General features: G+C 45.7%; 1 protein-coding gene across 1 annotated transcript; it reads left to right on the top strand.

The window, feature by feature from the left end:
- Window positions 1–8,544: 8,544 nt before the first annotated feature.
- Window positions 8,545–22,396, top strand: LOC106613068 (uncharacterized). Its single transcript, XM_045724698.1, has 9 exons — window positions 8,545–8,901; window positions 12,723–12,890; window positions 13,752–13,795; window positions 14,689–14,729; window positions 16,485–16,586; window positions 18,673–18,818; window positions 18,961–19,023; window positions 21,257–21,455; window positions 21,600–22,396. The coding sequence occupies exons 1-9, from the start codon at window positions 8,878–8,880 to the stop codon at window positions 21,980–21,982; spliced, it is 1,170 nt and encodes a 389-aa protein (XP_045580654.1). The 5' UTR covers window positions 8,545–8,877; the 3' UTR covers window positions 21,983–22,396.
- The last annotated feature ends 1,838 nt before the right edge of the window (window positions 22,397–24,234 follow it).

The raw sequence follows: 24,234 nt of genomic DNA, 5'->3' as shown, positions 1-24,234 counted from the left end.
ATGTGACACTTAGATTGCACACAGGTGGACTTTATTTAACAAATTATGTGACTTCTGAAGGTAATTGGTTGCACCATATCTTATTTAGAGGCTTCATTGCAAAGGGGGAGAATACATATGCACACATCATTTTTTCGTTTTATATTTTTTCGAATTTTTTCAAACAAGTAATTTTTTTCATTTCACTTTACCAATTTGGACTAGTTTGTGTATGTCCTTAACATGAAATCCAAATAAAAATCCATTTCAATTACAGGTTGTAATGCAACAAAATAGGCAAAATGCCAAGTGGGGTGAATACTTTTGCAAGGCACTGTAGCTCATCACAAAGCTAATGTCTTCACTATTTGAACGGTTTTGGAGGTCACAGATGACCAGCACAGTCAAATGAGCTCAATACTTTTCAGAAGTATTATAAAGGTCATGATATGCTACCAAAGGAGGAATTGACTCTGTGCTTCTGAAATACTGAGCAAAGCTATCCATCCCTAACAGACCTGTACTTAAAACAAGAACATACATCAGCAATATGCATACGCTGAAAGTGGTAAACGTCATACCATTATGAATTCAAAACCTCTAGTCTAAAACATCAGTCACATCATGCAGTAGTACGAGTGGCCCACTGAAATAACTTATGAAAGCATTGCCCCAGAAACATTGACTTTCTATCCACCCCATGGCTTAATCTACGCTACATAACCAAAAGTATGTAGACACCTGCTTGTCAAACAGCTCATTCAAAAATCATGGCCATTAATATGGAGTTGAACCCCCCTTTGCTGCTATAACAGCCTCCACTCTTCTGGGAAGGCTTTCCACTAGATGTTGGTACACTTGCTTCCATTCAGCCACAAGAGCATTAGTGATATCGGGCACTGATGTTGGGCGATTAGGCCTGGCTCACATTTGGTGTTCCAATTCATCCCAAAGGTGTTCGATGAGGTTGAGGTCAGGCCTCTGTGCAGGCCAGTCAAGTTCTTCCACACCGATCTCAACAAACCATTTCTGTATGGACCACACTTTGTGCAAGGGGCATTGTCATGGAAAGGTCCTTCCCCAAACTGTTGCCACAAAGTTAGAAGCACAGAATCGTCTAGAATGTCATTGTATGCTGCAGCATCAAGATTTCCCTTCACTGGAACTAAGGGGCCTGGCCCAAACCATGAAAGACAGCCTCAGAAAATTATTCCACCTTCACCAAAATGTACAGTTGGCACAATGCATCGGGGCATATAGAGTTCTCCTGGCATCCACCAAACCCAGATTTGTCCGTCGGACTACTAGATGGTGAAGTGTGATTCATCACTCCAGAGAACAAGTTTCCACTGCTCCACAGTCCAATGGAAGCAAGATTTACACCACTCCAGCCGACGCTTGGCATTGTGCATTGTGATCTTAGGCTTGTGTGCGGCTGCTCGGCCATGGAAACCTATTTCATGAAGCTCCCGACGAACAGTTCTTGTGCTGACATGGCTTCCAGAGGCAGTTTGGAACTAGGCAGTGAGTGTTGCAACCGAGGACAGACAATTTTTACGTGCTTCAGCACTTGACACTCCCGTTCTGTCAGCTTGTGTGGCCTACGACTTCACGGCTGAGCCGTTGTTGCTCCTAGAAGTTTCCACTTCACAATAACAACACTTACAGTTGACCGGGGCAGCTCTAGCAGCGCAGGAATTTGACGAACTGACTTGTTGGAAAGGTGGCATTGTCACCTCCTGACCATAGAGAGCTCTTATTTTCTATGGTAGAGTAGGTCAGGGCGAGACTGGGGGGGTTTATTCTAGTTTTATTTTTCTATGTTGTTTGGTTCTAGTTTCTGTTTTTCTATGTTGGGTTTTTGGATGATCCCCAATTAGAGGCAGCTGGTCATTGTTGTCTCTAATTGGGGATCATATTTAAGTAGATGTTTTTCCCACCTTTGTTTGTGGGAGATTATTTTGAGTTAGTGCATGTTGCACCTCTGTCGTCACGGTTTGTTGTTTTTGTTTATTGTTTATTGTATGTCTTGCATAGTTTCACATTATAATAAAATATGTGGAACGATATTCATGCTGCGCCTTGGTCCGTTCCTACACACAATCATGACAGGCATCCTATGATGGTGCCACATTGAAAGTCACTGAGCTCTTCAGTAAGGCCATTCTACTACTATTGTTTGTATATGGAGATTGCATGGCTGTGTGCTCAATTGTATACACCTGTCAGCAATGGGTGTGGCTGAAATAGCCAAATTCACTAATTTGAAGTGGTGTCCACATACCTTTGTATACACTACCGGTCAAAAGTTTTTTCTTTATTTTTACTATTTTCTACACTGTAGAATAATAGTGAAGACATCAAAACTAGGAAATAACACATATGGAATCATGTAGTAACCAAAAAAGTGTTAAACAAATCCAAATATATTTACAATTTGAGATTCTTCCAATAGCCACTTTGCTTTGATGACAGCATTGCACACTCTTTGCATTCTCTCAACCAGCAGCAATTCGACTAATCACATAGCCTCCTCAGAACAGTTGATGTTGAGATGTGCCTTTTACTTGAACTCTGTGAAGCATTTATTTGGGCTGTAATTTCTGAGGCTGGTAACTCTAATGAACTTATCCTCTGCAGCAGAGGTAACTCTGGGTCTTCCATTCCTGTGGCGGTCCACATGAGAGCCAGTTTCATCATAGCGCTCGATGGTTTTTCCGACTTCACTTGAAGAAACTTTTAAAGTTCTTGAAATGTTCTGCATTGACTGACCTTCATGTCTTAAAGTAATGATAGCCTGTCGTTTCTCTTTGTTTATTTGATCTGTTCTTGCCATAATATGGACTTGGTCTTTTACCAAATAGGGTTATCTTCTGTATACCCCCTTACCTTGTCACAACGCAACTGATTGGCTCAAGCGCATTAAGAAGGAAAGAAATTCCACAAATTAACTTTTAACAAGGCACACCTGTTAATTGAAATGCATTCCAGGTGACTACTTCATGAAGCTGGTTGAGAGAATGCCAAAAGTGTGCAAAGCTGTCATCAAGGCAAAGGGTGGCTATTTGAAGAATCTTAAATATAAAATATATTTTGATTTGTTTGACACTTTTTTGGTTAATATGTCACGACAGTGACGGATGGTGGCGCCCCTCCTCGGCCGGGCGGAGCTCGGCGGTCGTCGTCGCCGGCCTACTAGCTACCATCGATCCCTTTTTGTTTCACTTTCGTTTGGTTAGGTCTAGGTAGGCACACACCTGTTTTGGGTTAGTCATTAGTAAGGGGGGGTTATTTAGGTTAGCGTAGGATGTATGTGGTTGTACGTGATTGTGTTGCTTGTCCGGGTTTTGTGTGTTCGTAAGAACGTGTATTTAGTTTTTCCTTCTGCCAGTGGTTTCTTTTATTTTGTGTACACCACCGCAGAATCGTTCTGGGCTGCGCCCCTATACCTTGTCGACCACGTACAGTGCTTCAAATAAAGAAGGGTGGTCACGAACTCTCTCTGTCTCCTGCGCCTGACTCTACCTCTCCTGTTGTTCCTCGAGCCAGCCCGTGACAGAAATCACGTACCGTAACTAAATGGAGTCAGCAGGAGCTTCAGCGCCAGCCATGTCCATGGAGGAAACCGTCGACCAACACTCCACCCTGCTCCACCGGCTGGGGAACGCCATGGATCAGGTGTTGGCGCGCCTGGAGAGCTGGGACCGACGCGCTCTCGGCCCCCTGAACTCGGCAGGCCAACAGCCAGCACCCACAGCACCCAGTACCAGTGGGGTGAAACTCGCTCCCCCCAGGGAGTACGATGGAACGGCCGCTGGGTGTAAGGGCTTCTTGCTCCAGTTGGAGTTATACCTGGCGACCGTTCGTCCCTCTCCCTCGGGGGAGGAGAGCGTCAGCGTCCTCGTCTCCTGCCTCACGGGTAAGGCCCTGGAATGGGCAAACGCCGTGTGGGACAGTCCGGACTCAGCCAGGGACAACTACCCAGAGTTCACCCGCCGCTTTCGGGCAGTATTCGATCATCCCCCGGAGGGGAGAGCGGCGGGTGAGCGGCTGTTTCACCTGAGGCAGGAGACGAGGAGCGCGCAGGACTTCGCTCTCGAGTTCCGGACCCTGGCCGCGGGAGCAGGGGTGGAATGAGAGGGCCCTTATAGATCACTACCGTTGTAGTTTGAGGGAGGACGTCCGCCGGGAATTAGCCTGTCGGGACACGACCCACACACTGGACCAACTGGTGGATCTGTCCATCCGACTGGACAATCTGCTGGCCGCCCGCGGACGTCCGACCCGGGCCCTGCTCATTCCACCCTCCAGTCCTCCTGCTCCCACGCCTATGGAGATAGGGGGGCAGCAGCCAGGAAGACTGGAGGGGAGGTCGCTCCTGCACCTCATGTGGTCGCAGAGGGCACACTGTGGACCGGTGCTGGGGAGACTCCCCTAGGAGTCCAGAGGGCAGGCAGAGCGCTCCTTTGACACCTCAGGTGAGTCAGCACCAGCCTCACCCAGAGCCCCCTGTCCGTCACATGTATGTGTCAGTGTCCTTTCCTTGTTTCTCCCCTCACTCCCGGTTTAAGGCGCTAGTCGATTCAGGCGCAGCAGGGAGTTTTATGGACCGTGGGGTCGCGGCTAAGTTAGGGATTCCCCTGGTCCAGTTGGACCAACCCTTCCCCGTGCACGCCCTAGACAGTCGACCACTAGGGTCAGGGCTGGTCAGGGAGGTCACTGTGCCTCTGGTCATGGTAATGCGGGGGGTCATGAGGAATGGATTAGTCTTTTCCTCATCGATTCCCCAGCATTTCCAGTGGTTCTAGGGATTCCCTGGCTAGCCACTCACAACCCTAAGATTTCGTGGGGACAGAGGGCTCTTAAGGGGTGGTCAAATGAGTGCTCGGGCAGGTGCATAGGAGTTTCCATCGGTGCGACTACGGTGGAGAGTCCAGACCAAGTATCCACCGTGCACATTCCCTCAGAGTATGCCGATTTGGCTATCGCCTTCAGTAAAACGAAGGCGACCCAATTACCACCTCATCGACGAGGAGACTGTGCGATAAACCTCCAGGTGGGCGCTGCCCTTCCTCGTAGTCACGTTTATCCCCTGTCTCAGGAGGAAACAGCGGCTATGGAGACATACGTCACTGAGTCCTTGAGGCAGGGATACATTCGGCCATCTCACTCACCCGTCTCCTCGAGCTTCTTTTTCGTGAAGAAGAAGGAGGGAGGTCTGCGCCCGTGCATTGACTATAGAGGTCTAAATGCCATCACAGTGGGTTTCAGTTACCCACTACCTCTCATCGCCTCGGCGATGGAGTCATTTCACGGGGCGCGCTTCTTCACGAAATTGGATCTCAGGAGCGCATATAATCTGGTGCGTATCCGAGGAGGGGACGAGTGGAAAACGGCATTTAGTACCACATCTGGCCATTATGAGTACCTCGTCATGCCGTATGGGTTAAAGAATGCTCCCGCAGTCTTTCAATCCTTTGTGGATGAGATTCTACGGGACCTGCTCGGTCAGGGTGTAGTGGTGTACATCGATGACATTCTGGTCTACTCCACTACACGCGCCGAGCATGTGTCTCTGGTGCGTAAAGTGCTTGGGCGACTGGTGGAGCATGACCTATACGTCAAGGCTGAGAAATGTGAGTTTTCCAAACCAGCCGTCTCTTTCTTGGGGTATCGCATTTCCTCATCAGGGGTAGTGATGGAATGTGACCGCGTTTCAGCCGTGCGTAATTGGCCGACTCCACCACGGTGAAGGAGGTGCAGCGGTTTTTGGGATTTGCCAATTACTACCGGAGGTTTATCCGGGGCTTTGGTCAGGTGGCGGCTCCCATTACCTCACTGTTGAAGGGGGGCCCGGTGCGGTTGCAGTGGTCCGCGGAGGCGGACAGGGCCTTTAGTCGTCTGAAGGTTTTGTTCACCGACGCTCCGGTGCTGGCGCACCGGACCCCTCTTTGCCCTTCATAGTGGAGGTGGACGCGTCCGAGGCTGGGGTAGGAGCCGTGCTGTCCCAGCGCTCGGGCGCCCCCAAAGCTCCGCCCCTGCGCCTTCTTCTCTAGGAAGTTGAGTCCGGCGGAGCGTAACTATGATGTGGGGGACAGGGAGCTGTTGGCTGTGGTCAGAGCCCTGAAGGTGTGGAGACATTGGCTTGAGGGGCACGTCACCCTTTTCTCATCTGGACTGACCACCGCAATCTGGAGTACATCCGGGCGGCGAGGAGACTGAACCCGCGTCAAGCCAGGTGGGCGATGTTCTTTACGAGATTTCGGTTTAACATCTCGTATATCCCAGGTTCCCCGGAACACTAAGGCCGACGCACTGTCTCGTCTCCATGACGCCGAGGAACGGTCCACCGAACCCACTCCCATACTTCCAGCCTCCTGCCTGGTGGCACCGGTGGTCTGGGAGGTGGACACGGACATCGAGCGGGCGTTACGGACGGAGCCTACTCCTCCGCAGTGTCCAGTGGGTCGTAAGTACGTTCCGCTCGATGTTCGCGATCGGCTGATTCGGTGGGCTCACACGCTTCCCTCCTCGGGTCACCCAAGGGTTGAGCGGACAGTGCGTGGTCTTAGTGGGAGATACTGGTGGCCCACCTTGGTGAGGGACGTGAGGCACTATGTCTCCTCCTGTTCGGTGTGCGCTCAGAGTAAGGCTCCCAGGCACCTGCCTAGAGGGAAATTACAACCCCTCCCGGTTCCACAACGACCATGGTCCCACCTGGCGGTGGATTTCTTGATCGATCTCCCGCCGTCTCAGGGCAACACTACGATCCTGGTCGTTGTGGACCGGTTTTCTAAGTCCTGCCGTCTGCTTCCGTTACCCGGTCTTCCTACGGCCCTGCAGACCGCAGAAGCCTTATTCACCCACGTCTTCCGGCACTACGGGGTGCCCGAGGATATCGTCTCAGATCGAGGCCCCCAGTTCACGTCCAGAGTGTGGCGGGCGTTTATGGAGCGACTGGGGTTTCGGTCAGTCTGACCTCGGGGTTTCACCCCGAAAGTAATGGGCAGGTGGAAAGGGTAAACCAGGAGGTGGGCAGGTTCCTGCGGTCCTACTGCCAGGACCGGCCAGGGGAGTGGGCAAGGTTCGTGCCATGGGCCGAAATGGCTCAGAACTCTTTGCGCCACTCCTCCACCAACATATCACCATTCCAATGTGTGTTGGGTTATCAGCCGGTCCTGGGGCCATGGCATCAGAGCCAGACGGAGGCCCCTGCGGTGGAGGAATGGGTTCAGCGCTCAAGGGAGACCTGGAACGCTGTGCAGGAATCCCTGGAACGAACCAGGGTACGACAAAAGCGAGCGCTGACCGGCACCGCAGCGAGGCCCCGGTGTTCACCCCAGGGGAGAGAGTCTGGCTCTCGACCCGGAACCTGCCCCTCCGCCTGCCCTGCCGGAAGCTGGGTCCGCGGTTTGTGGGGCCATTTAAAGTCCTGAGGAGAATAAACGAGGTGTGTTACAGATTACAACTTCCTTCTTATTATCGCATTAACCCCTCGTTTCATGTGTCTCTCCTCAGGCCGGTGGTAGCTGGTCCGCTGCAGGAAAATGAGGTACGGGAGGTCCCTCCACCCCCCTGGACATCGGGGGGCCCCCGGCGTACACAGTCCGGTCCATCTTGGACTCCAGACGCCGGGCGAGGGGCCTGCAGTACCTCGTGGACTGGGAGGGGTACGGCCCGGAGGAGAGGTGCTGGGTACCGGTGGAGGACATACTGGACCCAGCGCTCATCCGGGAGTTCCACAGCCTCCATCCGGATCGCCCTGCGCCTCGCCCTCCGGGCGTCCTCGAGGCCGGCGTCGGCGCTGCGGGAGCCGCGCGTCAGGGGGGGAGTACTGTCACGACAGTGACGGATGGTGGCGCCCCCTCCTCGGCCGGGCGGAGCTCGGCGGTCGTCGTCGCCCGGCCTACTAGCTACCATCGATCCCTTTTTGTTTCACTTTCGTTTGGTTAGGTCTAGGTAGGCACACACCTGTTTTGGGTTAGTCATTAGTAAGGGGGGGTTATTTAGGTTAGCGTAGGATGTATGTGGTTGTACGTGATTGTGTTGCTTGTCCGGGTTTTGTGTGTTCGTAAGAACGTGTATTTAGTTTTTCCTTCTGCCAGTGGTTTCTTTTATTTTGTGTACACCACCGCAGAATCGTTCTGGGCTGCGCCCCTATACCTTGTCGACCACGTACAGTGCTTCAAATAAAGAAGGGTGGTCACGAACTCTCTCTGTCTCCTGCGCCTGACTCTACCTCTCCTGTTGTTCCTCGAGCCAGCCCGTGACATAATACATGATTCCATATGTGTTATTCATAGTTTTGATGTCTTCACTATTATTCAACAATTTATAAAATAATAAAATAAAAAAATAAAAAATTGAATGAGTAGGTGTTCTAAAACTTTTGAACGGTAGTGTATATAGTGTAGCATTCTGGTACTCCAGTGAGGGGCTTCTTTTGTGAATGAGTGAGGTCTCTTTGGTTTTAATGGAGTAATGGTCCCTCCTTCTGTTGGATTATGGGAGGGATTTCGTGTGATATTAATCTGAGCAGACGGCAGGCAGGCAGGCAGGCAGGCATGCAAGCAGGCAGGCAGGCAGGCAGGCAGGCAGGCAGGCAGGCAGCCCTTGACAAGCGACTAGCAGAGGGCTGTTGTGTCTCTGACGGAGTGACTCCCCGGCACAGGTCTCTACAGCTCTGTCTGGTCCACAACAGTCTCTACAGCTCTGTCCAGTTCACACCGCTCTCTATAGCTCTGTCCAGTCCACATCACTCTCCACAGCTCTGTCCGGTCCACACAGCTCTCTACAGCTCTGTCCAGTCCACATCGCTCTCTACAGCTCTATCCAGTCCACACCGCTCTCAACAGCTCCAGCGGAAAGAGACTGGTATAGTCTTTCCTCTCTACAAATATGAACCTCTTCTGCTTCTCTCTGGTAAGGCTCAACTTTCTTTTTCTACCTCTCCTCAGAGTGTAGGGCTTCTCTCTCTCTCAGACATGTCTGTGTGTTGAGGAGGGGCTGATGTGTTCCTAAAAATACAGCACACTGGCGTAGCACACTGGCATAGCACACTGGCATAGCACAACTTGCCACCCCAAAAAGTACATGAACAAATCATAAGCCATGATTGTTCAGTTTTTTTATGACAGGAAATTAGTTTAAAAACATCTTTTCTCTCTGCCCCTTGGACTTTGCGCTACGCCACTGGAGCAGCATGGCTTGATTTGGTGGTGGATTTGAGCCCAGCAGGACACAAACAGACTAGGATTTCTGTGGGGCTTTACTTCAGTGTCTTTGATGAATTTTATGGTGCTATAAAATCTACTTTTAAAATGGCTGTTGTAGTCTTTGGAAGGAGTACAATTGTGTCTTGTACCGTACATTTCTGTGATTGTGTATGGAAGCAACTAAGTGATGCTATTACTGTAATTACACTAGAGTGTAGCTTTGATGGGTTGTTTTTGGGATGACCCAAGTATGGGAGTTTTCATAGAAAGTAAATAAATCACAAGCACATCTGTAGCCTACCAAGTCCTCTCCTTGACCAGATGTTAGGGATGTTGAACACAGTTATTATTGACCGACTTGTCCTCAGAACTGATCCAAGATCAGCAGTTTGATGAAGCGTGATTGCTGCTTCAGGCTTTTGATTGCAGCTTTGTTGTTTCTGTTGTTATTCACCATCATGTGTATCAGGATCTACTACGGAATAGTTCACAATACATAGTAGTGTCCCAGATGTAATGGATCAAGACAGTTCTACAGGTGCTGCTGACAGACTGTCTTTTTACATTTTTACTAAAATATAAACGCAACATGAAGCAATTTCATCAATTTTACTGAGTTACAGTTCATTTAAGGAAATCAGTCAATTGAAATAAATGTATTAGACCGTAATCTCTGGATTTCACATTACTGGGAATACAGATATGAAGCTGTTGGTCACAGATACCTTAAAAAGTAGGGGCGTGGATGAGAAAACCAGTCAGTATCTGGTGTGACCACCATTTGCCTCATGCAGGGCGACTCATCTCCTTCGCATAGACTTGATTGATTGTTGATTGTGGCCTGTGGAATGTTGTCCCACTCCTCTTCAATGGCTTTTCAGCGTCAAGGAATTGTGTACAAATCCTTTCGACAAGGGGCTGTGCATTATCACGCTGAAACATGAGGTGATGGTGTCGGATGAATGGAACGACAATGGGCCTCAGGATCTTGTCACGGTATGTCTGTGCATTTAAATTGCCATCGATAAAATGCAACTGTGTTCGTTGTTTGTAGCTTATGCCTGCCAATGCCATAACCCCACCGCCACCATGGGGAACGCTGTTCACAACGTTGACATCAGCAAACTGCTCCCCACACAATGCCATACACGCTGTCTGCCATCTGCCTGGGACAGTTGTAACTGGGACTCATCCATGAAGAGCACACTTCTCCAATGTGCCAGTGGTCATCAAAGGTAAACATTTGCCCACTGAAGTCGGGTTACGACGCCGAATTGCAGTCAGGTCAAGACCCTGGTGAGGACAACAAGCATGCAGATGAGCTTCCGTAAGATGGTTTCAGACAGTTTGTGCAAACCCACAGTTTTATCAGCTGTCCAGGTGGCTGGTCTCAGACTATCCCGGATGTGGAGGTCCTGGGCTGGCGTGGTTAGACGTGGTCTGCTGTGTGGCATTGTGGACACTGTGGACACTCCGGACACTTTGGACACTTTGTTAACTATCCTCTAGACGAGCTTCAATGCCATACAACTCTCCTTCCGTGGCCTCCAACTGCTCTTAAACGCAGGTAAAACTAAATGCATGCTATTCAATCGATCACTGCCCACACCTGCTCGCCCATCCAGCATCACTACACTGGACGGCTCTGACTTAGAATACGTGGACAACTACAAATACCTGAGTGTCACGCCCTGACCTGAGAGAGCCTTTTTATGTCTCTATTTAGGTTTGGTCAGGGTGTGATTTGGGTGGGCATTCTATGTCCGTGTTTCTATGTTTGAGATTTCTTTGTTTCAGCCGGGTATGGCTCTCAATCAGGAACAGCTGTATATCATTGTTGCTGATTGGGAGTCGTACTTAGGCAGCCTGTTTTTCCTTGGGGTTTTGTGGGTAGATGTTTTCTGTATAGCTACTTTGCCTTATGGAACTGTGTAGTTGTTGTTTTGTTTATTTTGTAAGTGTTCACTTTTCTCAATATTAAAAATGATAAGCATTCATATTCCCGCTGCGTTTTGGTCCTGTGTTCACGACGACCGTTACACTGGGTGTCTGGTTAGACTGTAAACTCTCCTTCCAGACTCACATTAAGCATCTCCAATCCAAAATTGAATCTAGAATCGGCTTCCTATATCGCAACAAAGCATCCTTCACTCATGCTGCTAAACACACAACCTCGTAAAACTGACCATCCTACCGATCCTCGACTTCGGTGATGTCATCTATAAAATAGCCTCCAACACTCTACTCAACAAACTGGATGCAGTCTGTCACAGTGTCATCCGTTTTGTCACCAAAGCCCCATACACTACCCACCATTGTGACCTGTACGCTCTCGTTGGTTGGCCCTCGCTTCATACTCGTCGCCAAACTCACTGGCTACAGGTTATCTACAAGTCTCTGTTTGGTAAAGCACCGCCTTATCTCAGCTCACTGGTCACCATAGCAGCATCCACTCGTAGCATGCGCTCCAGCAGGTATATCTCACTGGTCACCCCCAAAGCCAGTTCCTCCTTTGGCCGCCTTTCCTTCCAGTTCTCTGCTGCCAATGACTGGAACGAACTGCAAAAATCTGTGAAGCTGGAGACTCATATCTCCCTCACTAACTTTAAGCACCAGCTGTCAGAGCAGCTCACAGATCACTGCACCTGTACATAGCCCATCTGTAAACAGCCCATCTATCTACCTACCTCATCCCCATACTGTATTTATTTATTTATCTTGCTCCTTTGCACCCCAGTATCTCTACTTGCACATTCATCTTCTGCACATCTACCATTCCCGTGTTTAATTGCTATATTGTAATTACTTCGCCACCATGGCCTATTTATTGTCTTAACTTACCTCATTTGCACTCACTGTATATAGACATTTTGTTTTCTTTTGTTCTACTGTATTATTGACTGTATGTTTTGTTTATTCCATGTGTAACTCTGTGTTGTTGTATGTGTCGAATTGCTACGCTTTATCTTGGCCAGGTCGCAGTTGCAAATGAGAACTTGTTCTCAACTAGCCTACCTGGTTAATTAAAGGTGAAATAAAATAAAAAAATTAAAAAAATTGTGTTGGGTGACAAAACTGCATATTTTAGAGTGGCCTTTTATTCTCCCTAGCACAATCCTGTGTAAGGATCATGCTGTTTAATCAGCTTCTTGATATGCCACACCTGTCAGGTAGATGGATTATCTTGGCAAAGGAGAAATGCTTACTAACACGGATACAAACAAATTTGTGCACCAAATTTGAGACATAATAAAAGAAGCTTTTTGTGCATATGAAACATTTCTGGGATCTTTTATTTCAGCTCATGAAACATGGGACCAACAACAGTTCACATGTTGCGTTTATATGTTTTTTCAGTGTAAAAATAATTCAATCAAGAGATGGTAAGCCATAGAGATATCTGATCAATACTTATCAACCTTCCCCCAATATGCAAGAAATCTCAAACTGTTCTTTGTTGCTAGATTAGCGCAGCAGTCTACAGTGTGTCTCCTGATTGTGTCTGTGATTGTGTGTGTGTGTGTCCAGGAGGGTTCTATGGGCAGTCTATATGAGGCTGTGCAGGACTCCAGTGATGCCCAGGTCTACACCATCCCCAGCCGTTCCTCCAGCCGTTCCTCCAGCCGCTCTTGTAGCCCCGCCGTGCTGCTGAATGAAAACCCCAAGTTGCGTGGCTCGGGACGATCCATCTCCATGGTGATTACACACACACATATGCAATATGCACACGTGTGCACAAACGGATGAATACACCTATGCAAATGAATGCACACATACACACACATATACACACACACAAAAACGCACACACACTTTGTACCCTTAGATTGAGTTTTCATGGGGATGTCCATTTTCCAGAATTAAGATCTTGACCTTAAACATACCAAATGCTAAAATCTGTAGCTCCTCTTTTTTCTGTGCCCCCAACATACTCACTGATAAGCTCATTCATGGCAGGATATTGTCAACTATATAGTGTATAATTTATATAATGCCATGTCATGGGTATAAGTTAGCCATCTGGACAAACCAGAGCTAAACCTTGTGGGGTACCTGTTCTCGCAGGAGTTGAGATTTGTGGTCTGCCAGAGGACTAGATTAGACCCAAACAATAAAGCTCATTATTCAATTATGAAGATGAAAACAATCCATTGACAGCTGGTCCTAAAGTCATAACCATCAGCCGCCAATCCATTCTGTTCTGCTAAGATAACGTGGACATCACAACCAATAATTTTGTCATGTTTATGCAAATGTTTTCTTGACAACAGGCAAGCTCTTCCACATGTTTACATTTTTTATTGAACCTTTATTTAACTAGGCAAGTCAGTTAAGAACAAATTCTTATTTACAATGACGGCCTACCCCGGCAGACACTGGCCCAATTGTGTGACGTCCTATGGGACTCCCAATCACGGCCAGATGTGATACAAACCAGGGACTGTAGTGATGCCTCTTGCACTGAGATGCAGTGCCTCAGTCCTCTGCGCCACTCGGGAGCACATACAGTATAAGCATGTAGAATCAAAGATTGATACGGTTGTCTTTTGCTTTCAGGAGATCTCCCAGATGCAGAACAACACCAAAAAGAAGAAAAGAAGGTGAGTTCATGTCATACTTTTCTCAGATCGGTTTCTATTGACAGCAGGGTAGTGTATCCATAATAAAAAGCACATGGGAGTGGAGCAGCCCTGAGTTAAATGTAGAGTTAAATGTCTCCAAAGGCGCTCTATCCTGCCAAGGGATAATACTTTAAGTCGTAAATCTTTACCAAGCTTCCTGCCTTTCTGCCCCTATGTAGATTTCCCACTGTAAGCCCCCCAAGCATCTGTCTATTTATATACTGCTCTCTAAAGCAAAGGATTGGAAAGGAAGAAATATCACAATCCAAATCAATTACACACTGGAAAATTTCATTTTCATTTCGGTGTCACTTGTCAAACCAATCTTATGTGATCAGATGAAAAGGAGGCCCTGTTATGTTGGTTGCCAAGAAAGCAGGAGGCACAGGGCTCTGTGCTAGTTTGAGTAAGTGGATTTGAGTCCATCCACGTACTCTACAGATCTCAGTCAACACCTTTGGCTTCTCTAATTGATGTCCCACTTCAAAAGCTACACAAGCAGCACTTAAGAGCAATCTCTATGTCCTTTATGGATTTAGACAGCTATAAACTGCAAAGACAAATGTTGAACCACAACAACTTACATGATTGAATTATATGGGAATTCTCTCTCACTTGAAGACATACCAGGACTTTCTTTAAATACATCTATAGCAGTAGACCACAATACGGTTCACAGCCCCTTGGTAATAAAATAGTGTTGTGGTTAGACTGGGAATTAAAACAATATCCACTTAAATTGTAGTCAGATCTAATGCAAAGATCCCTGGGACTTACTGTCTTAAGTGCACAGTATCCCTTTGGGTCAATCAGGTTGTTGAAATGGCAGATTGTGGCTTTAATCCTGTAATTTGTCTGCCCTTTCATTTCAGAACACATGTATCCAAATCAGCATCAGATAACGCAACATTAGGTATGTATAATAAAGGTTTGCTTGTGAGGTGTACTTGATGAAAAGAGAAGTGATAGCCAGGCAGATTTTTTTCAATACTTTTTTAAAATTTTTATTCTCACCTTTTTTTAACCAGGTAGGCTAGTTGAGAACAGGTTCTCATTTACAACTGCAACCTGGCCAAGATAAAGCAAAGCAGAGCAACACAAACAACAACACAGAGTTACACATGGAATAAACAAACATACAGTCAATAATAAAATAGAAAAAAGTCTATATACAGTGTGTGCAAATGAGGTAAGATAAGGGAGGTAAGGCAATAAATAGGTCATAGTGGAGAAATAATTACAAAATAGCAATTAAACACTGGAGTGGTAGATGTGCAGAAGATGAGTGTGCAAGTAGAGATACTGGGGTGCAAAGGAGCAAAATAAATCAAATAAATAAATACAGTATGGGGATGAGGTAGTTGGATGGGCTATTTACAGATGGGCTATGTACAGGTGCAGTGATCTGTGAGCTGCTCTGACAGCTGATGCTTAAAGTTAGTGAGGGAGATGTGAGTCTCCAGTTTCAGTGATTTTTGCCATTCGTTCCAGTCATTGCCAGCAGAGAACTGGAAGGAAAGGCAGCCAAAGGAGGAATTGGCTTTGGGGGTGATCAGTGAAATATACCTGCTGGAGCGCAGTTTTACGAGGGTATGTTTGGCAGCATGAGTGAAGGATGCTTTGTTGCGAAATAGGAAGACTTAATTTTGGATTGGAGATGCTTAATGTGAGTCTGGAAGGAGAGTTTACAGTCTAACCAGACACCTAGGTATTTGTAGTTGTCCACATATTCTAAGTCAGAACCGTCCAGAGTAGTGATGCTGGACGGGCGGCCAGGTGTGGGCAGCGATCGGTTGAAGAGCATGCATTTAGTTTTACTTGCATTTAAGAGCAGTTGGAGGCCACAGAAGGAGAGTTATATGGTATTGAAGCTTGTCTGGAGGTTAGTTAACAATGTGTCCAAAGAAGGTCCAGTATACAGAATGGTGTCGTCTGCGTAGAGGTGGATCAGGGAATCACCAGCATCAAGAGTGTGTGACTAAATGATATACTATACCACTAAGAACAAAAATACAATTTTATATCATTTTTATTTTACCCTTATTTTACCAGGTAAGTTGAATGAGAACACATTCTCATTTACAGCAACGACCTGGGGAAGAGTTACAGCGGAGAGGAGGGGGGATGAAATGAGTCAATTGGAGGCTGGGGATGATTCGGTGGCCATGATGGTATGAGAGCCAGATTGGGAATTTAGCCAGGACACCGGGATTAACACCCCTACTCTTACGATAAGTGCCATGGGATCTTTAGTGAGAGTCAGGACACCCGTTTAACGTCCCATCTGAAAGACGATCAATCAACAGTTTAGCATTAGCCAGACACACATTTTCAACCGAATAGTCAAACATGAGCAATGCACAGACAAACAGTTACATTGCCAAGAGAGCATTGCACCAAAACCTCTAGATGTTTTTGTGCTGAATGAGGTAAAAAGATCACTGGCACTTGTCCTAGGAGTCTACTACAGTATTTTGTTGCAAAACTTGTTTGAAGGAGGAGGACACATTCAAAAATAAAATTGGAAAGCTTAAACTCTCATAGCCAGCCACGGTAACCTACTTGTCTGTCTGTGGTACTTAGGGCCTCCATTTTTTTTTCACTGTGGCCTGACCTGAACTTGGTCAGCCAAATAAACCCTTAACAGTTTGGATTTCTCTCCCTGCAGATCATGCCGCTGCCAGCGGCAATACTGCTCTCTGGCTGCCCGCCAAAGTCCCTCCAGAAAACGATTTAGATTTAGTCCACATTGTGAACAATCAAAACGAAGGTAAATTGTTTGGGGATTTTGAGGTTAAGCGGATCTATTCACATGCTTTCATTTAGACACTCCACCACATGGGATCTGGCTGTGGCGTCACTTGAGTGTGGCCTACAGTTTTCAAGTGTCTGATGAGATTTCCATAGCACCCAAATCCCTCTTACGTAGAGTGTTGTGCAACTGGAGCTTTTCTTAACACACTTGGCTGTCAGGCCTTGGATGAATTACAGTGCATTCAGAAAGTATTCAGACCCCTTCACTTTTTCTACATTTTGTTACATTACAGCCTTATTATAAATTGATAAAATAGTTTTTCCCTGTCAATCTACACACAATACCCAATAATAACAAAGCAAAAAAATGTTTTTAGAAATGTTAGTAAAAAAATATGAATTATATATCACATTTACATAAGTATTCAGACCCTTTACTCAGAACTATGCTGAAGCATCTTTGGCATTGATTACAGCCTTGAGTCTTCTTGGGTATGACACTACAAGCTGGGCACACCTGTATTTGGGGAGTTTCTCCCATTCATATCTGCAGATCCTCTCAAGCTCTGTCAGGTTGGATGGGGAGCATCGCTGCACAGCTATTTTCAAGTCTCTCCAGAGATGTTCGATTGGGTTCAAGTCCAGGCTCTGGCTGGGCCACTCAAGGACATCCAGAGACTTGTCCCAAAGCCACTCCTGCGTTGTCTTTCCTGTGTGCTTAGGGTTGTTGTGAACTTTCGCCCCAGTCTGAAGCCTGAGCGCTCTGGAGACAGTTTTAATCAAGGATCTCTCTACTTTGCTCCGTTCATCTTTCCCTCGATCCTGACTAGTCTCTCAGCCCCTGCCACTGAAAAACATCCCCACAGCATGATGCTGCCACCACCATGCTTCAACGTAGGGATGGTACCAGGTTTCCTCCAGATGTGACGCTTGGCATTCAGGCCAAATAGTTCAAGCTTGGTTTCATCAGACAAGAGAATCTTGTTCCTCGTGGTCTGAGCGTCCTTCAGGTGCCTTTTGGTAAACTCCATGCGGGCTGTCATGTGCCTTTTACTGAGGAGTAGCTTCCGTCTGGCCACTCTCCATAAAGGCCTGTTTGGTGGAGTACTGCAGAGACGCTTATCCTTCTGGAAGGTTCTCCCATCTCCACAGAGGAACTCTGAAGCTCTGTCAGAGTGACCATCGGGTTCTTGGTCACCTCCCTGACCAAGGCCCTTCTACCCCGATTGCTCAGTTTGGCTGGGCAGCCAGCTCTAGGAAGAGTTTTGGTGGTTCCAAACTTCTTCCATTTAAGAATGATGGAGGCCACTGTGTTCTTGGGGATCTTCAATGCTACAGACATTTTTTGGTACCCTTCCCCAGATCTGTGCCTCGACACAATCCTGTCTCGGGGCTCTACTGACAATTCCTTCGACCTCATGGCTTGGTTTTTGCTCTGACATGCACTGTCAACTGTGGGACCTTATATAGACAGGTGTGTGCCTTTCCAAATCATGTCCAAATGATTGAATGTACCACAGGTGGACTCCAATCAAGTTGTTGAAACATCTCAAGGATGATCAATGGAAACAGGATGCACCTGAGCTCAATTTCGAGTCGCATAGCAAATGTTCTGAATTCTTATGTAAATAAGGTCTTTTATTTGTATTTTTTTATACATTTGAAAAAAAATCTAAAAACCTGTTGTCACTTTGACATTATTGTGTATTATGTGTAGATTGATGAGGAAAATTGTTTATTTAATACATTTTAGAGTAAGGCTGTAACGTAACAAAAAAAAAGTAAAAGGGTTTGAATACTTTCCGAATGCACTGTGACAACAGGATATTCGTTTCGTAACGCTGGGGGTGATGCAGGGCATGTGTCATTTAGTCAGTGTACTACAGTACATGAAGTTGTGGTGGGGGCATTGCATTAGTGTGTAGTACATGAGACACAGGGTAGACTTCACTGTATAGTACTGAAACTGAATGTGATTATGAATGGACACAAGAGATTATATCTCAAAATAAAAGTCTCAATCACAGTGCTATATTGGAACATTACCTATCAAGGTTTAGGAGTTTAGAGAGACTTCTGACTGGTGTGACTCTGTTGTTCAGAGATGGTTAAGCCCATGCTCAGAACTGAGGTCCAGGCCAAAGCCATGATCAGAACCGATGTCAAGACCAAAGGGGGAAGAGGAGGATGCAAGTCGAGCATAAAGAAGAATGAAAAACCACCAACCCCACCAATACCACCAACTCAGGTTGGGGAAAATAACCATCCTTCACTTTGTCCAGTACCATCAGCTTATACAATTTATTTACAATTTACATATTTCTATTTGCTCTATCTATTTTTTCCTAAGGTTGATTTAATAAATGTTTTCTTTCTGTTGTTGTATGTAGATGGTGAGTTACGAGGGGTGGGCTCAGAATCCAGACAGGCCCAACAGCAGGCAGAGAGACCTGGTGAGTGATCGGCCCAGCAGCAGACTCCATGCTGCACATCCCATGGCAGCCCAGAGTTTTACAGTCTTATAATGGGACGGCGGTCTGCCTGTTTTCACATCCAAAGAGCCTCTTGGCCTTAAATTGGGCAATCACTTAACACAAATGCTGATTAAGTTTTAATGCTGTACAGATGGCTCAGCTGGGAGATGGGTACCACTATGCCCCCATAATCTCTGGGCCACATGGCAAAGAGGGGTGGGTTGTTGGGGTGGCACCATGGGAGTGCCAAGGGAGTGCCTACTCTCACTAATTCACAGTGTGGTCCAGACATGGTATTGCTTGCCAATGGTGTTGGAGTGGATCCACATTTGGGCACTCAGAGCCTCTCTCAATCGCTGTGTTGGCAGCTTGGCACAGATGCTAACAAGTCTAGTGCAGTGTGCTGGTATCAGAAAATGGGATTTGGACACCAGTAGTGCCAGCATCTCACCCAGAGAAAATGCATGACTAGCTGTTCATAATACTAACCCGTAAAACCACCATAAGACACGACTGAGCTTTTTGAACCTGACAATAGCTAGGTTTCCATCCAATTGGCAACATATTTTCACACCAATATACATACTCTAGAATCCACATAAAGAACATCTGTGCATTTTTCCACCAGTGGTGTTTCCACCAGATTAACTTTTTGCAGATACAAATCAGTGAGTGATGACGTATTGCACACAAAACGTAATCTTCTCTTAAGTTTTCATGTACCTAAAGTTCCAAATGTTTCCATCGCATTTTCAACTCTACCGATATTTTTGTCACAAACTGTTGCGTTAAATAGCAAATGGGCCTACTCTGGTCTTGGCACGTGTGGCTTACCAACAGTTTGCAGATACAGTGCAGGTAGGCTGTGTGGGTATAGTCTACATCAGTGGTTCCCCAAATATTTTTTGGAGTTGTAGGAACTCAATCCAATTTTCAACTTACTCTTCAAAGTTGTAGTAGTATAATGCACAACGTGCAATGTCAGGCATTGCATTCCTCAGAGAGCAATTTATAACTTGTCAGATTATTTTTTTTACCTTTATTTAACTAGGCAAGTCAGTTAAGAACAAAATATTTGTTTCAATGACGGCCCAGGAACACAAGGTTAACTACCATGTTCAGAATGACAGATTTTCACCTTGTCAGCTCAGGGATTTGATCTTGCAACCATTTTGGTTACAAGTCCAACGCTCTAACCACTAGGCTACCTGTCACCTACCCTAGGGGTTAGAGCATTGGACTTGTAACCGAAAGGTTGCAAGATCAAATCTCCAAGCTGACAAGGTGAAAATCTGTGTCCAGATCAACTAGCCCATGTCAGCTAACTTTATTTATCCAGGTTTTTTATCCCATAGATTTTGTTGTAATGTTTGAGTCACTCAAATATCACATTAATAAACAGACATGGCAAAATGTATAGAATAAATTGCAAGAAAACTAGCTTCAAAACGGCAAAATATTCTCTGCACCCATGACAAAACGTGTAGAATTGAAGGAAATAAGCTGTAACATTAATAACCTGTAACATTTTCTCTCCACCAAGAGGGATGTGAACAGTTTGTGTCATGAACAGTGCTTGTGCCTATAGAAATAGACGTGGGAGGCACGGGATGTTCCCCAATGCTGGAAGGGGGGCCTGAGTGAAAAAGTTGGTCTACATGATGAGATTATTATTGATAAGAGCGAGAAAATGTGTATTTGTCAGACGGCTGTCAAGCGTCGATCATCATGTCACCAGAACAAGACCCTCAATATTTATTGAAAAGGAGCATCAAGATCACAGTCTATTTACCATCCTCTGATGTTCATCAAACTTATTTGATCTGTAACCTAATAAACTGCATGGTTTCCCGATGCGTAGTGGGATAAGAACCACACACCATATCATCGTGTTACTCCAAGTTTACTTAGATATGATGGTTATTACATCAGTAATGGCTCATAAAGGTATTTCCACCATTTCCACTGCCATTTCTGTCCTAATTCATTTTATTGACACAAAAAGATCCAACCGTGTCAAACGAGGAAATTATCTGTCAGCATTTATAAACTTGTACCGAAACTTCCTGTTTTCATCACAGTTGTCATATTATTATAATTTTTTTATATGATGACTTAAGTTGGATAGAAACTGTGAATGGAAACGTGGTTATTGACAACCTCCAAAACGGACATGTTTTTATTACGTGTTTGATTTTTGTTGACGCTCCAGATTGTCCATGCCAACGGGGAAGTGGCCAGGCCCAGAGTGCCAATCAAAAGGAGTCCAAAGCCTGGGAGTCAAAAGACTGGGAATCAGAAGACTTGGAAGAAAGGGAGTGCAAAAAATGGAAAAGAATGGGCCAAGAAAAATCAGGACACCACACGAAGTAAAGAACTCAGAAAATCTACCACAGACCAAGCCACTTATGGTATGTCTCCTTGATCATATTGACATAGATAGTAACAACATGACAAAGCATGACAAAACATGTGTTCTATAGAATTTTGATGAATATCAATAATTTGTCAGATGTTCATTTCTGTACCCTTCTTCTCCGGTCACCACCCAGCAGGGCCCATCCCAGGACCGTATCTGGATGTGGTCCGGAGGTCAGCTGCTGATTGTGAGTCTGTACTACCATCAGCCCAGGAGAATCCTACCCTAGCCCCGGGTGCCATGGAGCTGAGGACCGGGCCTGGAGGCCCTGGAGCTCATCAGAGGAACCATTGCTGGAGTAACTCAGCTGAGAACGCTCCGGCCTGTGGGACGTCCTACCACATCTACCGCAGGCCCCTCACAGAGTACCCCGTTTATGCCCATGACTACACCCTGCCCCTTGCCAAGGACAAACACCAGGAGCTGAACCAAGATGAGAGCCTGAAACGGGACCCCTCGCCCCAGGGTGTCCCCCTCTCTGTTACTGATGTGGACCTCTGCAACCCCAATGTGAGTTAATGGCAAAAAACAACAACATAGCCATCTGTTAATTAAAGTAGATTATAGTAGATTATATAGTATATCTGTAATTGACTGGGCATTTTGTGGACATTTGTGTTCCAATCTATACCCTACTTCAAATGACTTGGAAGGAACCAATCATTACATTCCATTGAAATAGATGATTTGGTTTTATTTTAACCCATAGTAAGTGACTGCTATAAAAACTATGGTTTGGTAAACAAACACTAGGAAAGAGGATGGGCTCGCATGCACTCATTGAGATATTTCTATACATGCAGTGTACTGTATGAATCTGAAATTCAGTGAGCACATGCTCTGAGTGCTTTGTGTGAGACAAAGCTGTTGTTTGGAGTTTACGTGACATTGGGGCTGATTATTTCAGATTACTCCAGTGTTGTGATTGCATAGGCTCCTATAGATGTATTTTTTTCCTTTGGTTCCTGGAGAGGGATCAACACCTACTGGTTACAGGCCATTGAAGGCAAAACTAGGAAAAAGCAGTGGCTAGTATTTGGACAAATGTTTATCTTTAGGAATCTGTAATATGGCTATTTAAGATTTTTCTTTCTAATAAACAGCGTTATAAAATATAAAATAGGGCCATGTCTAAAAATATAGGATTATACTGTATCTGTCAACAGCATCAATTGGAAAAGGAAACATTCCTAATGTCACAGTAGGAGTGTTTAAGGTGTTCAATTCTAAATCAATATAAGTGTGTGTACTGTAGATACATTTCCTCTGTCAATCATGATTACCTGCAAGGAAACACGTGCGGTCATCATTGCTTTGCACAAAAAGGGCTTCACAGGTAAGGATATTGCTGCCAGTAAGATTGCACCTAAATCAACCATTTATCGGATCATCAAGAACTTCAAGGAGAGCGGTTCAATTGTTGTGAAGAAGGCTTCAGGGCACCCAAGAAAGTCCAGCAAGCGCCAGGACCGTCTCCTAAAGTTGATTCAGCTGCGGGATTGGGGCACCACCAGTACAGAGCTTGCTCGGGAATGGCAGCAGGCAGGTGTGAGTGCATTCTGCACGCAGAGTAAGGTGAAGACTTTTGGAGGATGGCCTGGTGTCAAGAAGGGCAGCAAAGAAGCCACTTCTCTCCAGGAAAAACATCAAGGACAGACTGATATTCTGCAAAAGGTACAGGGATTGGACTGCTGAGGACTGGGGTAAAGTCATTTTCTCTGATGAATCCCCTTTCCGATTGTTTGGGGAATCCGGAAAAAAGCTTGTCCGGAGAAGACAAGGTGAGCGCTACCATCAGTCCTGTGTCATGCCAACAGTAAAGCATCCTGAGACCATTCATGTGTGGGGTTGCTTCTCAGGAAACGGAGTGGGCTCACTCACAATTTTGCCTAAGAACACAGCCAAAAATAAAGAATGGTACCAACACATCCTCCGAGAGCAACTTCTCCCAACGATGTTAATTGACAGCATGCCAGGCCGGATTGCAGAGGTCTTGAAAAAGAAGGGTCAACACTGCAAAAATTGACTCTTTGCATCAACTTCATGTAATTGTCAATAAAAGCCTTTGACACTTATGAAATGCTTGTAATTATACTTTAGTATTCCATAGTAACATCTGACAAAAATATCTAAGCAGAAAACTATGTGGAAATTAATATTTGTCATTCTCAAAATATTTGACCACGACTGTAGGACTAGTTGATGAAAATCATTTCTTGCAACATTTAAGAATAATCATGAAAAACCGCTGAGTATTTATTTCCAAGGGTCTGTCTGGAGGGTCTGAAGAAATAGATTACAAACTGTAATCCTGGACTGAGACATGCAGTCCTGATTGCAAGCAGTGTGGGATTAGGGAATGTCATTGTCCATAGACTTCTATTATTTGCCATTGGTCAATTGTAGCTCTGTAATGTAAATATTTTATTTAATCACCTTCCTATAACATCAGAGGACTGATTATACAGATATACAGTTGAAGTCGGAAGTTTACATACAACTTAGCCAAATACATTTAAACTCAGTTTTTCACAATTCCTGACATTTAGTCCTAGTAAAAATTCCCTGTTTTAGGTCAGTTAGGATCACCACTTTATTTTAAGAATGGGAAATGTCAGAATAATAGTAGAGAGAATGATTTATTTCAAATGTTATTTCTTTCATCACATTCCAAGTGGGTCAGAAGTTTACATACACTCAATTAGTATTTGGTAGCATTGCCTTTAAACTGTTTAACTTGGGTCAAACGTTTCGGGTGGCCTTCCACAAGC

Source organism: Salmo salar, chromosome ssa09 (assembly GCF_905237065.1).
Source record: "Salmo salar chromosome ssa09, Ssal_v3.1, whole genome shotgun sequence".
Classification (NCBI taxonomy): domain Eukaryota; kingdom Metazoa; phylum Chordata; class Actinopteri; order Salmoniformes; family Salmonidae; genus Salmo; species Salmo salar.
This window is presented reverse-complemented; position numbering and strand designations above follow the sequence as displayed.